This window comes from Bubalus kerabau, chromosome 9 (assembly GCF_029407905.1).
Source record: "Bubalus kerabau isolate K-KA32 ecotype Philippines breed swamp buffalo chromosome 9, PCC_UOA_SB_1v2, whole genome shotgun sequence".
Lineage (NCBI taxonomy): Eukaryota > Metazoa > Chordata > Mammalia > Artiodactyla > Bovidae > Bubalus > Bubalus kerabau.
The window spans coordinates 47,452,155-47,465,574 of NC_073632.1; the positions used below are offsets into that span (position 1 = coordinate 47,452,155).

The window sequence follows — 13,420 nt, forward strand, 5'->3', positions numbered from 1 at the left end:
TAACTCATCCTCTGCCACCCTCTTCTCCTTTTGTCTTCAGTTTTTCCCAGCATCAGGGTCTTTTTCAGTGAGTTGGCTCTTCACATCAGGTGGTCAAAGTATTGGAGCTTCAGCCTCAGCAGCAGTGTTTCCAATTCATATTAAGGGTTGATTTCCTTTAGGATTGATTGGTTTGATCTTGCTGTCCAGGGGACAACTCAGGAGTCTTCCTCAGCACCACAGTTGGAAAGCATCAATTCTTTGATGCTCAGCCTTCTTTATGGTCCAACTCTCACATCCGTACATGACTACTGGAAAAACCACAGCCTTGACAATACGGACCTTTTGTTGGCAAAGTGCTGTCTCTGCTATTTAATATGCTGTCTAGGTTTGTCATAGCTTTTCTTCCAAGGAGCAAGCGTTTTTTAATTTCATGGCTGCAGTCAGTCCATAGTGATTTTGGAGCCTAAGAAAATAAAATCTGTCACTGTTTCCACTTTTCCCCCTTCTATTTGCCATGAAGTGATAGGACTGGATGCCATGATCTTAGTTTTTTGAATGTTGAGTTTTATGTCAGCTTTTCCACTCTCTTCTTTCACCTTCATCAAGAGGCTCTTCAGTTCCTTTTCACTTTCTGCGATTGGAGTGGTATCATCTGCATCTGAGGTTGTTGATATTTCTCCTGGCAATCTTGATAGTGATTTATCCAACCCAACATTTCATGTGATGTACTCTGCATATAAGTTAAATAAGCAAGGTGGCCATATACAGTCTTAACATACTCCTTTCACAATTTGGAACCAGTCCATTGTTCAATGTCCGGTTCTAACTGTTGCTTCTTGGCCTGTGTGCAGATTTCTCAGGAGGCAGGTAAGGCTGTCTGGTATTCCCATCTCTTTAAGAATTTTCCACATTTTCTTGTGATCCGCACAACCAAAGGCTTTAGCGTAGTCAATAAAGCAGAAGTAGATGTTTTTCTGGAATTTCTTTGCTTTCTCTGTGACCCAACAAATATTGGCAGTTTGATCTGGTTCCTCTGCTTTTTCTTTTTTTTTTTTTTTATTTTATTTTTTTTAGATTTTATTTTATTTTTAAACTTTACATAATTGTATTAGTTTTGCCAAATATCAAAATGAATCCGCCACAGGTATACATGTGTTCCCCGTCCTGAACCCTCCTCCCTCCTCCCTCCCCATACCATCCCTCTGGGTCGTCCCAGTGCACCAGCCCCAAGCATCCAGTATCATGCATCGAACCTGGACTGGCAACTCCTTTCATACATGATATTTTACATGTTTCAATGCCATTCTCCCAAATCTTCCCACCCTCTCCCTCTCCCACAGAGTCCATAAGACTGTTCTATACATCAGTGTCTCTTTTGCTGTCTCGTACACAGGGTTATTGTTACCATCTTTCTAAATTCCATTTATATGCGTTAGTATACTGTATTGGTGTTTTTCTTTCTGGCTTACTTCACTCTGTATAATAGGCTCCAGTTTCATCCACCTCTGCTTTTTCTAAACCCAGCTTGTACATCTGGAAGTTCTCGGTTCATGTACTGCTGAAGCCTGTCTTGAAAGATTTTGAGAATAACTTTGTTAGCGTGTGAAATGAGTTCAATTGTATGGTAGTTTGAATGTTCTTTGGCATTGCCTTTCTTTGGGATTGAAATGAAAACTGACCTTTTCCTGTCCTGTGGCCACTGCTGAGTTTTCCAAATTTGCTGGCATATTGAGTGCAGCACTTTCACAGCATCATCTTTTACAAATTGAAATAGCTCACCTGGAATTCTACTACGTCCACTAGCTTTGTTTTAATGCTTCCTAAAGCCCACTTGACTTTACACTCCAGAATGTCTGGTTCTAGGTGAGTGGCCATACTATCGTGATTAACTGGTTCATTAAGACTTTTTTGGTATAGTTCTGTGTATTCTTGCCACCTCTTCTTAATCTCTTCTGCTTCTGTTAGGTCCTTGTCGTTTCTGTCCTTTATTGTGCCGATCCTTGCATGAAATGTCCCCTTGATCTCCAGTTTTCTTGAAGAGATTTCTGGTCTTTCTTGTTATATTGTTTTCCTCTGTGTCTTTGCCTGTGTTCACTTAAGAAGGCTATTCGTGATATTCTGTGGAACTCTGCATTCAGTTGGGTATGCATGCATACATGCTAAGTAGCTTCAGTAGCGTCCAACTCTGTGCGACTCTATGGACTGTAACCCGCAAGGCTCCTCTGTCCATAGGATTCTCCAGGCAAGAATACTGGAATGGATTGCTACGCCTTCCTCCAGGGGATCTTCTTGACCCAGGGATCAAACCTCCATCTCTTAAGTCTCCTGCATTGACAGGTGGGTTCTTTACCACTAGCGCCACCTGGGAAGCCCTTAGTTGGGTGTATCTTTCCCTTTTTCCCCTTGCCTTTTGCTTCTTTTCTTTCAACTATTTGTTAAGTCTTGTCAGAGAACTACTTTGCCTTCTTGCATTTCTTTTGCTTTGAGACGGTTTTGGTCCCCACTTCCTGTACAGTGTAATGAACCTCTGTCCATAGCTCTTCAGTCACTCTGTCTACTAGATCTCATTCCTTGAATCAAATCCTCACTTCCACTGTATAATCATAAAATATTTGATTTAAGTCATACCTGAATGGCCTAGTGGTTTTCCCTACTTTCTTCAATTTAAGTCTGAATTTTGAAATAAGGAACTGATGGTCTGAGCCACAGTCAGCTCCAGGTCTTGTTTTTGCTGACTGTATAGAGAGCTTCTTCATGTTCGGCTGCAAATAATGTAATTAATCCGTTTTCAGTATTGGCCCTCTGGTGATATCTACATATAGACTTGTCTCTTGTGTTTTTGGAAGAGAGTGTTTGCTCTGACCAGTATGTTCTCTTTACAAAACTGTTAGCCTTTGCCCTGCTTCATTTTGTACTCCAAGGCCAAACTTGCCTGTTACTTCAGGTGTATCTTGACTTCCTCCTTTTGCATTCCAGTCCCCAGTGATGAAAAGGACATAATTTTTGGTGTTAATTCTAGAAGGTCTTGTAGGTCTTCATGGAACCAGTCAACTTCAGATTCTTTAGTATTAGTAGTTGGAGCATAGATTTAGATTACTGTTGAATGGTTACGGTTGAATAGATTACTGATGTTGAATGGTTTGCGTTGGAAACAAACCAAAATCATTCTGTCATTTTTGAGGCTGCACCCAGTACTCCATTTCAGAGTCTTTTGTTGACTATGAGGGCTACTCCATTTCTTTCTAAACGATTCTTCCCCACAGTAGTAGATATAATGGTCATCTGAATTAAATTTGCCCATTCCTGTCCGTCTTAGTTCACCGATTCCTAAGATGTTGATGTTCACTCTTGCCATCTGTTGTTTTATCAAGTTCAATTTACCTTGATTCATGGACCTAACATTCTGGGTTCCTATGCGATATTGTTCTTTACAACCTTGGACTTTCACCATGAGACACATCCATGACTGAGCATCGTTTCTGCTTTGGCTGAGCCTCTTCATTCCTTCTGGATCTTTTAGTTATTGCCCTCTGCCCTTCCTCAGTAGCATATTAGACCCCTTCTGACCTTTTTGCTCCTCACTGTTTACATATGAAGTACACGTTATTTTGTGGCACTTCCTTGGTTCCTTCCCTCTTCTTTTCCAACCTAATCTCGTCTCTTGCCCTTTGTCATCGTGCCCTCAGCTTCCAGCTATACTGAATACCAGCTCTTTCCTGAATATGCCTCTGTTAGTTTTTTTCATGCCCTACTTCTGCCTGAAATTCTCTGACCCTCCCATCGTCCCTTCTCTTTCCAGGAAACTCTTCCCTCAACGGCATTACTCTGTAGTTATCTTCCTTAAATACCAGTGGCATTTTCTCTGTGCTTATAGTGCATATATCTTGGGCACAGAGGCAGTCGTATCAGAGTTACCTGTTTATGTTTCCTACTCACTCAAAATCTCTTTCCAGGTGGGTTGTGAACGCTGATATCTAGGGTAGCTAGTCTCTAATTTTGTTCATCCTCAGAATTTGGCACAGTGTTGGAATGTAAAATATTGACTCTGCATTTGTTTGTTGCTTGATGTAAAATAAAATAGTAAGGACCTTCTGTTTTCCTTCAAAGCAAAAAGGATTTTAACCCTGTAGTTTGAAGACTGAAAAATTTCCCTCGACTTTGCTTGCGCTTGAATTCCCTCATCTTTTCTTTTTTTTTTTTTTAACTTATTTTAATTGGAAGCTAATTAAAATATTGTGGTTTTTGCCTCCCTCATCTTTTCTTAAAAGAGTCTTCTAAATTGTTTGTCTGTCATACATTCTTGGGACCAAAGATGGCCCAGGCTGAGCTGGACAGCTGGTAGTATTATTGATAGGAGCCAGAAAGCCCTGGACATGTCTAATTATAACAAGTGAGGTTTGGCCAAATCTTAACTGCACTCATGCATACAGGCTGTTGAATGATTCTTCAGCTTGCTAAAAGTGACTGGTCGCTGGATACCAAGTTTGAGCATTTCTAAAAGATATAAGACTATGTTTTTCATTAAACTGGTTCCTAATATTTCAGTCAAAAGATGAACCTGCTTCTTGAGGCTTGAGAAGTTCTTCCCTGAATTGCATTTAAAATTTCCCATTGAGCCTAGTTTTCTAACTAGGATAAAGCTTTCATTTTAAGGCTGCCATTTCTACAATTTGCACAAGTATGTGCTTCTTATTTTTTTCTACTATCTATAGAATTGCTTGCATCAGGAGTTTTCCAGAACATAGTGTCTCAGACGGAAAATGTAATAGAATCTCAGTCTCTGCCAAATTAATTTTTCTATTTTGTTGTTATATAATGTTCCCATTGAACAACTTTGTGTGTGTGTGTGTGTGTGTGTGTGTGTGTGTGAGAGATGAATGCTGAGAAGGAAGCTGGCATGCTTTTGATACAAATTGCAGATGTATAGGAGAAATGTCTTAAAACATTTTTTTTAATTTATTCTTTTTGGCTCTGTTGCATGGCATGTGGGATCTTAGTTCCCTGATGAGGGATCAAACTTACACCCCCTGAAGTGGAAGCTCAGATTCTTAACCACTGGACAACCAGGGAAGTCCCAGGATAAATGTCTTTAAAGCATTCTGTATTAAATAAAACCAGGTTTATACTATATATTTACTTTTAATTCACCTGGATTTACTTAGTAAACTCCTTTAATTATTTTCAATGTGCAGTTGCTCTAACTGTAGTATCTAATATACACTAAAATTTAGCAAGCAGTTTCCCTGAAGGCTTTGGAATTACTTTATCTGTCTTTATTATAGTAAATAATAACTTCTTTTATTTTAGAAATAAAATAGTTTTAAGAAAGAATTAAGCTGCCTCTAAAAGCTAGGTCATCATAGCCATGGAGGCCAGGTTCACCTGAGTTTCAGCCTTTTCAGGTAAAAGAGTAAATTATACCTTTATGATACTTCATATTATCTGTGCCTGACACATATGAGCTGTGTGGTATGAATTTTCACATGAACTCCTGGAGAGGGGCTCTCACATGGGATGGGAGCGATAAAGCTTCTGTGTCCCTTGTGCTAGTCATCAAAATACTTGTGGGCATTGTGGGAAAGGACAGATCTTCAGTTTTCATAACTAAGGTATTGGCATCTGACCACAGATTGGCATTGACATAGTGCAGTGATGAAAGTGAGTCCATATGCCCTCTGGGTTTCTGCCAGTTCTTCATATGGTGAACCTCAGAGGTGCCACATCATCATTTTATCATCTACAGTTAACATAGAAGAGAACTGGTAATCATGTATGCATCTTCCTTCATTCTCAACACAAAAGCTGCAGATAAGCCTCAAGTCTGCAGATCTTTGAGTATTTTATTAATTTAGCAGATGGAAGTTATATTTAAACTTATTAAGTGAAATAATTACTGGGTTTGTTCATAGATCCTATCCATATAATTCAGAGCAAGAGGCCTATGCTTCAATCTATTCTGCTCAAGCTTTCAAATTCCTTTGACAGCCTGGATGTGAAATTCATAAGTCATTAATGTGATGTGTTAATTTTGCACTTTTTGACTTACTGCAAAAATCTTATAGTTTCCATAGCAACAATAACCTATCCAGATTGTGTAATATTCTTTACAGTATTAAAAATAAAACTATGCAATTACATGAGCTTCTGGAGCACTTCATTTAGGGAACTGAGGATTGGAATATTTCTTTAAAAATAAAAGTATAATTTCATGTGAAGATTTTGTCAGAAATAGTTTTTAACTTTAGGAATTTATTTAATTAAATACTCAGTAGTAGATACCTGATAGTAAATTTAATTATTGATTGTGTGAAATTTGCATTGTAAGTATTGTGTTAAGCATCTCAGACAATACGCTTTCACAGGCATACCCACACATATTTTCAAGGTAGGGGGGATATTTGGCTTTAATTACATTCAGTCACCTGCTGCTGGTGTTGATACTTCTTAGTGTCTTCTCGGTGGTCTGAAAAACGTTTTGTTTTATGTTTGGAGGAAATAGGAAAGAAGAAAAGGAAAATGGGATCACCTATCTTTGACGTTGCTCTTTAAAACATGTCTGAAACATGCCTAAGATATTACTTTGAAAATACTAAAGATTATTTTAGTAGTCAACTGTTTTCAAAGCGTCAAATTACTTTTTTTTCTTTTCCCCTCTAATTTAAGAGACAATATGATACTAGTACTAAAGCTGGTTAACATAACTTTCTACATCTTAACACAAGTGTTTTTCTTTTTATGTATCACCTTCAGTGGTCTTCAAGCCTGGTGGCTCAGTCGGTAAAGAGTCTGCCTGCAATGCGGGAGACCTGGGTTCAATCCCTGGATTGGGAACATCCCCTGGAGAAGGAAATAGCAACCCACTCCAGTATTCTTGCCTGGAGAATTCCATGGACAGAAGAGCCTGATGGGCTACAGTCCATGGGGTCACAAAGAGTCTGACACGACTGACTAACACTTTCACTTTTCACCTTCAATATATTCACACACACTCGTATATCTGAGTGTGTGTATTTTTTTAATACAGTATAATTTATATATTTTCTCAGCAGTGTATGATAAACATTTTCATGTTTCTGATGATTTTCATGATTATCATTTTAGTAATTGCAGAACAGTCTGTTGACATGTGGTGCAAATTCTGTTTATCAAAATGCTGCTTGTTTCCTGAATGCCATATATTGGAAGAAAAATGTATATAATATTCAGACTGTTGGAAAAAGTAACCATAACTCAATTATTTGCCCAAAACACAGATGATTGTGAAAATCTTTAAAATGCACATGAAATGATATTTTAAAATGCATATTATGAATACACTCTTAAACTGCTTTATCTGCTAGTAAGCAGAGTGGGGAAAATGAGCAATAGGTAAGTAAGACGTTGAGGCACTACTGAGGTACTATCATTTGACAAAATCTTTATGATATGATGATACAGTGTTGAAGCTCTAACATAATCAAAAGGCAAAACTCGGAGGGCATGGGTTATACTCCTCTTGTCAGAATAACCAGTGATAGGAGTCACATTTGTTACATTCAGCTGGGGCCTTGCTTCGGCTGCTCCTGTTGTTGGTACTCCGAAGATACCTCATTGCACTGGACACTCATTGATACTCTTTTTATGGATGGTATCCCCATTATTGAGCCACTGTCTTCCCTTGGTTAAGCACCCTGGTAACTACTGATACCAGAGTCTCCCAGAATTCCTAATCCTACCTCCATTAATTGGAAAATTCACTGGAACTACCAAGTTTTTCCTAGGGATCTTGAGAATGAGGTGTTGGTGGCTAGTTTTGAAGTCTTTCCAAGGCTTTTGGTTGAGGTCTTAGGGCTTTTGAATGTTGCCTATCCTTGGTGAAAACTAGTGTGCCTCAGTGAGTCAACAAGGCTTCCTTGGTGTCTCAGATGGTAAGGAATATGCCTGGATTGCAGGAGACCTGGGTTTGATACCTGGGTCGGGAAGATCCTCTGGAAGAGGAAAGAGCAATCAAGTATTCTTGTGTGTAGAATTCCATGGACAGATGAGCCTGATGGGTACAGTCCATGGGGCCGCAAAGAGTCAGACACGACTGAGTGACTAACTCACACACACACACACACAGTGGGTCAACATTCTTCTATAACTCCTCCATTTATTACATGGGTCTTACACTGTGAAATTATTTTGAATAAATATAGAAGTTTACATCTGTCATTTATTTTCAAATTAATGTTTATAACAATGCTTTCATAGACTCTAGATAATTAAGACAGTAGAATTATCTTACAATATGCTTGAGTTTATATTTATGCTTGTTTACTTTTTGAAACCAGTGTTGTGTTTAGTATCCTGTTCCATTTCAATTTTGTAGTTTGTGTTTTGGCTCGATCTAATGTTTTCATTGTGACATGAATTTCTTTTGGTATTTTACATTTTATAATTGAAATGTTATCAGAAATAATAAGCAATGCATGCATAGTGAGAGTGTTTACATATCACTGAGGCTAGTGCATTTCATTTTTCTTATAGTTAAAATTTTGAATCTGAAAATATATAGAAATAAATAATTTTTTTTGTTCCTATGCAGAAAAGATGAAAAAGAATATGCATTGAAGCAAATTGAAGGCACAGGAATATCTATGTCGGCTTGTAGAGAGATTGCAGTAAGTGGACATAAATGTTATTTATTTTGTTATTTATATTCGGTGATATTAATATAAATGTTTCATTAATATATACAATGCATGGTTATTTCAAAGATGTTAGTTTAAGAAAATTTTCTATGAGAAAAGTTGCATAAACTTTTTAATTACTTAAAAGTAATCTTTGAACATTCTCTTAATTATATTTAGGATTTATAATCTTAAGAATACAGAACGGAATGATTTTTTAAATTTATTTAATTTATAATTGAGTATAACTATTAATTTAAATTAGTAATTAATGTCTATCTTTCCTGTAATTTTAGGACTGATACATGTCTTTATAGAGAAGGGGGTGATACAGTTAGTGTGCATATTGAACATTTTCTGAAGAGTTCATGTTTTAGTGTTACATTTTGCTAGTTGCTAAAAAAAATGACTATCATAATAATAGGATAATTGCTTAAAGATCATTCTTTTTTTTTTTTATCTTTATATGACACACCTGTACATTTAAGAAATGATTGTCCATAAGAACACCTAACATTTCTTGAGTATTTACCAGGTACTATGCTTACTAAGTGCTTTTAAGTATTAATTTAATTTTCCTAACAATCATATGAAATAAGTACTTTTAGTATTTCCATTTTACAAATCAGTAAGCAGAGGCAAAATCCTAATTATGGCTTAGAAGTCTTAATATTATATTACCTTATTTTAGTTCTTCAGTTTCTTATTTTAGTGCTTTAGTTTCTTATTGAGCCTTTATCATGATATCACCAATCTATTGGGAATTTCTGTCTCTAAATTATTAAACATATTGTCCGTATCCATTAGGCATTTCTGTCTCAAGTTTGGTAACTATCTCATGTTTTACTCACAGCTCCTTATTTGTAGTTCACTCACATTGAAGCACTCCATCATCACTCATGAGAAAATGAGTAGTGCAAAGAGCGCACGAGGCGGGATTTCTGTAGACCTGAGTGTCTGTTTGCCTTTGTGGTTTAAACTAGCTGTGAGTCTCAGTTTCCTTATATTGAAATAAGGGAACTATAAGATCCCTTCTACTCATAAATTCTTTGATTTCAGAATGGAAGCTTCTCACTAGGCTGTGTACACTTTGGGGGCAGGGACCTTGTCTTTTTGTCCCTAGTTTCTTGCATAGTATCTGGCACATAGCAGGTGCCCCATAAATGCTTGTTGAATAAATTAATGAATAAACAACAAAGTTCTATATAATCCTTAGTTTGCTTTAGAATATATATTTATTGTTTAAAGTGTTCATTTTGTCATTTTTCCAGTAATTATAAATTGGTAATGCCCTACCAGAGTGAACATTTGATAATTGATTTTTAACTTGCTAAAATTCATAGAGTATTATTTCAACCAATGTGAATATCACTGGTATGCAATTTTGCTAGGGTTCCATAATTTAATACAGCATTAAGTCAATGTCCATGAATTAATTGGGTAAATAGCTGAATTTAAGGTATTGATTATTAGGAAATGAAAATCTAATTCTAGAAATCTTCTGAGGAATCCATGGATTCCCTTTTCTCAACATCCCCACTAACATTTGTTACATCTTGTCTTTATGGTGGTAGTTATTTTAACAGATGTGAGGTGATACTCACTGTGGTTTTGATTGTATTTCCTTGATGATTAATGACATTGTGCACTTGATGTATCTGCTGGCCATCTGTGTATCTTCTTCTTTGGAAGAAGTCCTTGTTCAGTTCCTTTACCCATTTTTGAATTGAATGATGATATTGATGCTTTTTGCTGTTGAGTTGAGTACATTCCTGATATGTTTTGGATACTAACCACTTATCAGATAAACAGTTTGCAAATAGCTTCTCATACTTTGTACTTGTCATACTTTCCTTTTTATTTTGTTCATTGTTTCTTGTTGTGCAGAAGCTAACAAAACGTAACTCTGAAACTCATATACAGTCTTCATATTTTTATTGAGGGTTTGCTTAGTAGAACTTTAGAAAGCATGCAGTTTCTGAATTGAATGATTTTTTAATATTACCTGGATGACTTAGCCCCAACATGATAGGGATTTCGACATGAGTTTAACATGTATGTTATTGCATAGTGGCTAAGTGCATACATCTTTGTACATTATAAGCTCACAAACATAGCTTTGTAATTATTGCTTAATGCAGTTGTCTTTTAAATCACATAGAAGAAAAATAGTTAAATATACTTAATGCTGTTTCTTCTATTTACTCATGTTGTTACCATTGCCAGTGATCTTTATTTTATGTGTAGATATAAGGTACTTAAAAGTCCTTTCATTTTAACCAAAAGTCTCCATTTAGTATTTTTTTTGTAGTGCAGATCTTCTAGGAGTGAATTTTCTGTTTTTGTATTTAGGAATATCTTAATTTCTTCTTTTTTTCCTTTTATCACTTGTTTCTCCTTTGTTTTTTGCACAATAGTTTTGCCACATATAGACTTCTTGAATGACAGTCTTTCTTTTTTCACTTTGACTATGTTATCTCACTGCCTTTTGGCCACCATGGTTTCTGATGAAAAGTCAGCTGTTAATTCATGAGAATCTCTTGTACGTGAGGAGTTATTTTCTTGATACTCTCAAGATTTTCTTTTTGTGTTTGTCTTTTGACAATTCCACTATGATATGTGTAGATGTGAAATCTAATTGGAGTTTGTTGTTTCTTAGGTGTAGAGACTAATGTTTTTCATCAAATTTGGGAAATTTCCAGCCATTATTTCTTCAGATATTCTTCCAGCCCTTTTCTATCTCTCCTCTCTGTTTGAGACTGCCATTATGTGTATGTTTTTAGTCTTGATGGTGTCCCAAAGGGCACTGACGCACTGATGCTTTTTGCTAATTCTTTTTCTGTTTATTGCTTAGACAGGATACTTTTAATTGCCTGTCTTCATTTGCTGATTATATCTTTTGCCAGCTCAATATGCTCCTAAGCCTCTCTCCAGTGAAATATTCATTTTAGTTATTTTACTTTTCAATTCCAAAATTGCTATATGGTTCTTTTTTCTTTGAATAGATTTTATTTTTTAGAGTAGTTTTACGTTTACAGCAAAACTGAGTATAAGTTCTAGAGATTTCCTATACACTCCCTACCATCACACATGCATAGCCTAACTCATTATCAACCTCCTCCAACAAGGTAGTATGTTTGTTATAATTGATGAACCTATGTTGATACCCAAAGACAATAGTTTACATTAGGGTTCACTCTTGGTGTTGTATATTTTATGGGTTTGGACAAACATCTAATGACATGTATCCACCATTATGATATCATGCAGAATAGTTCCCCTGCCCTCAAAATCCTCAGTGTTCTATTGATTCATCCTAGACCATCCACCTCCTCAGGTAATCACAGATCCTTTTACTGTTTACATAATTTTGCCTTTTCCAGAATGTCATATAGTTGAAACCCTATAGTATGTAGCCTTTTGAGATTGGCTTCTTTCACTTAGTAATAGGCATTTAAGATTCATCCGTATCTGTCATGACTTAATAGCTCATATCTTTTTAGGATTGAATAATATTCCATCATCTGGATGTATTACAGTTTGTTTACACATTGATTTACGAAAGTACATCTTGGTTGCTTCAAAGATTTGGCAGTTATGAGTACAGCTGCTGTAAACCCTGTGTGTTGGCTTTTGTGTAGACATAACTTTTCAATTCCTTTGGGTAAATATCAAGGAGCAGAATTTCTGGACTGCCTGGTAATAGTGTGTTTGCCTATCTTCCTAAGTGACTAGACTCAGCAATGGGTGAGAGTTTCTTTTGCTCCACAACCTTGCCAAATTTGTTGCTGTCAGTGTTCTGGATTTAGTGTTCTAATAGGTTTGTACTGATATCTCATTGTTATTTAATAAAACTCTGCTTTAGCCATTAAGTCTTGCTTGTATGGTTTTAAGAGCTATGCAATTAGAGTCTTTTAGATAGTTCCTGGACATACCCACAGCTTTGCATATGGACGTGGTTACAGTCTTTACTACCTAGTTCCATTTATAGAAAATCCTAGAAAGTGCGCACTAATCTGTAGTGGTGGACAGTTGATCAGTGGCTGTGTGTGGGTAGGAAAGAAACAGGGGTGTATTACAAAGGAGCACGAGGAGCCTCTTGGAGGTGATGTGGATCTTCATTATTGTGATTGTCATGATGGTTTCATGGGTTTGTATCCATAATAAAACTTGAAGATGGTATACAGTTATACCTCAGTAAATTTGGGGGAAAATCAATAAAGGTGTATGAGATTATTAGTGGGTCAAGGGTCAGTTAAAGAGGAATTTATAAGATTTTGTGGATCACAAGATAGCTGGAGGGATTGGTCTTGAATAGGAAATGGAACAGATAGTTTATCCTCTGAAACTACAGAGGCAGAAGAAAGGATGATGTCAACATTAGTCAGTTTACTAGGGAGATGATGAAGTAGGTGCATTCTTGTATGCCTCTCTTAGTGTGTGTGAATCTTAAATGATGAGTGTTTTTAATTATTGATGAAGGCTATGTGAAAATTTGCTGATCAAAGATAAGATTATAAAAGTGTTATAGTCTACCTAAAGTAGGAGACCAGTCATGTCACTAGTCTGCATGACTGTGTTGTTTTCTTTATTATAAGCCCAGTATAAGAAGGGAGAATTGGAGTTTTTCTGGTTGATGAGGTGGAAGGACAGACAGTGTGAAGTGGTTGAGAGTCAGAGAGGTTAGGAGGGACTGATAGGTTGGGGAGAATGTAGATAGCACCATAAATTAAAAAGCAGATAAAACTTGTTCTTTGCCTTTTCCTTCTATGTCCCATAATATGCCT

The 13,420-nt window shown here is 36.5% G+C and overlaps 1 protein-coding gene across 7 annotated transcripts in view; it reads left to right on the forward strand.

Annotated features, from left to right (window-relative positions):
- CDK19 (cyclin dependent kinase 19) overlaps positions 1 to 13,420 on the forward strand; it is a 173,371-nt gene that overhangs the window by 56,494 nt on the left and 103,457 nt on the right. For all 7 annotated transcript variants that reach the window (XM_055535187.1, XM_055535188.1, XM_055535191.1 and 4 more), the window contains one exon: positions 8,549 to 8,624. In XM_055535187.1, coding sequence (XP_055391162.1) covers positions 8,601 to 8,624 — 24 coding nt within the window. In that variant the 5' untranslated portion in view covers positions 8,549 to 8,600. The remainder of the gene's footprint in view (positions 1 to 8,548; positions 8,625 to 13,420) is intronic.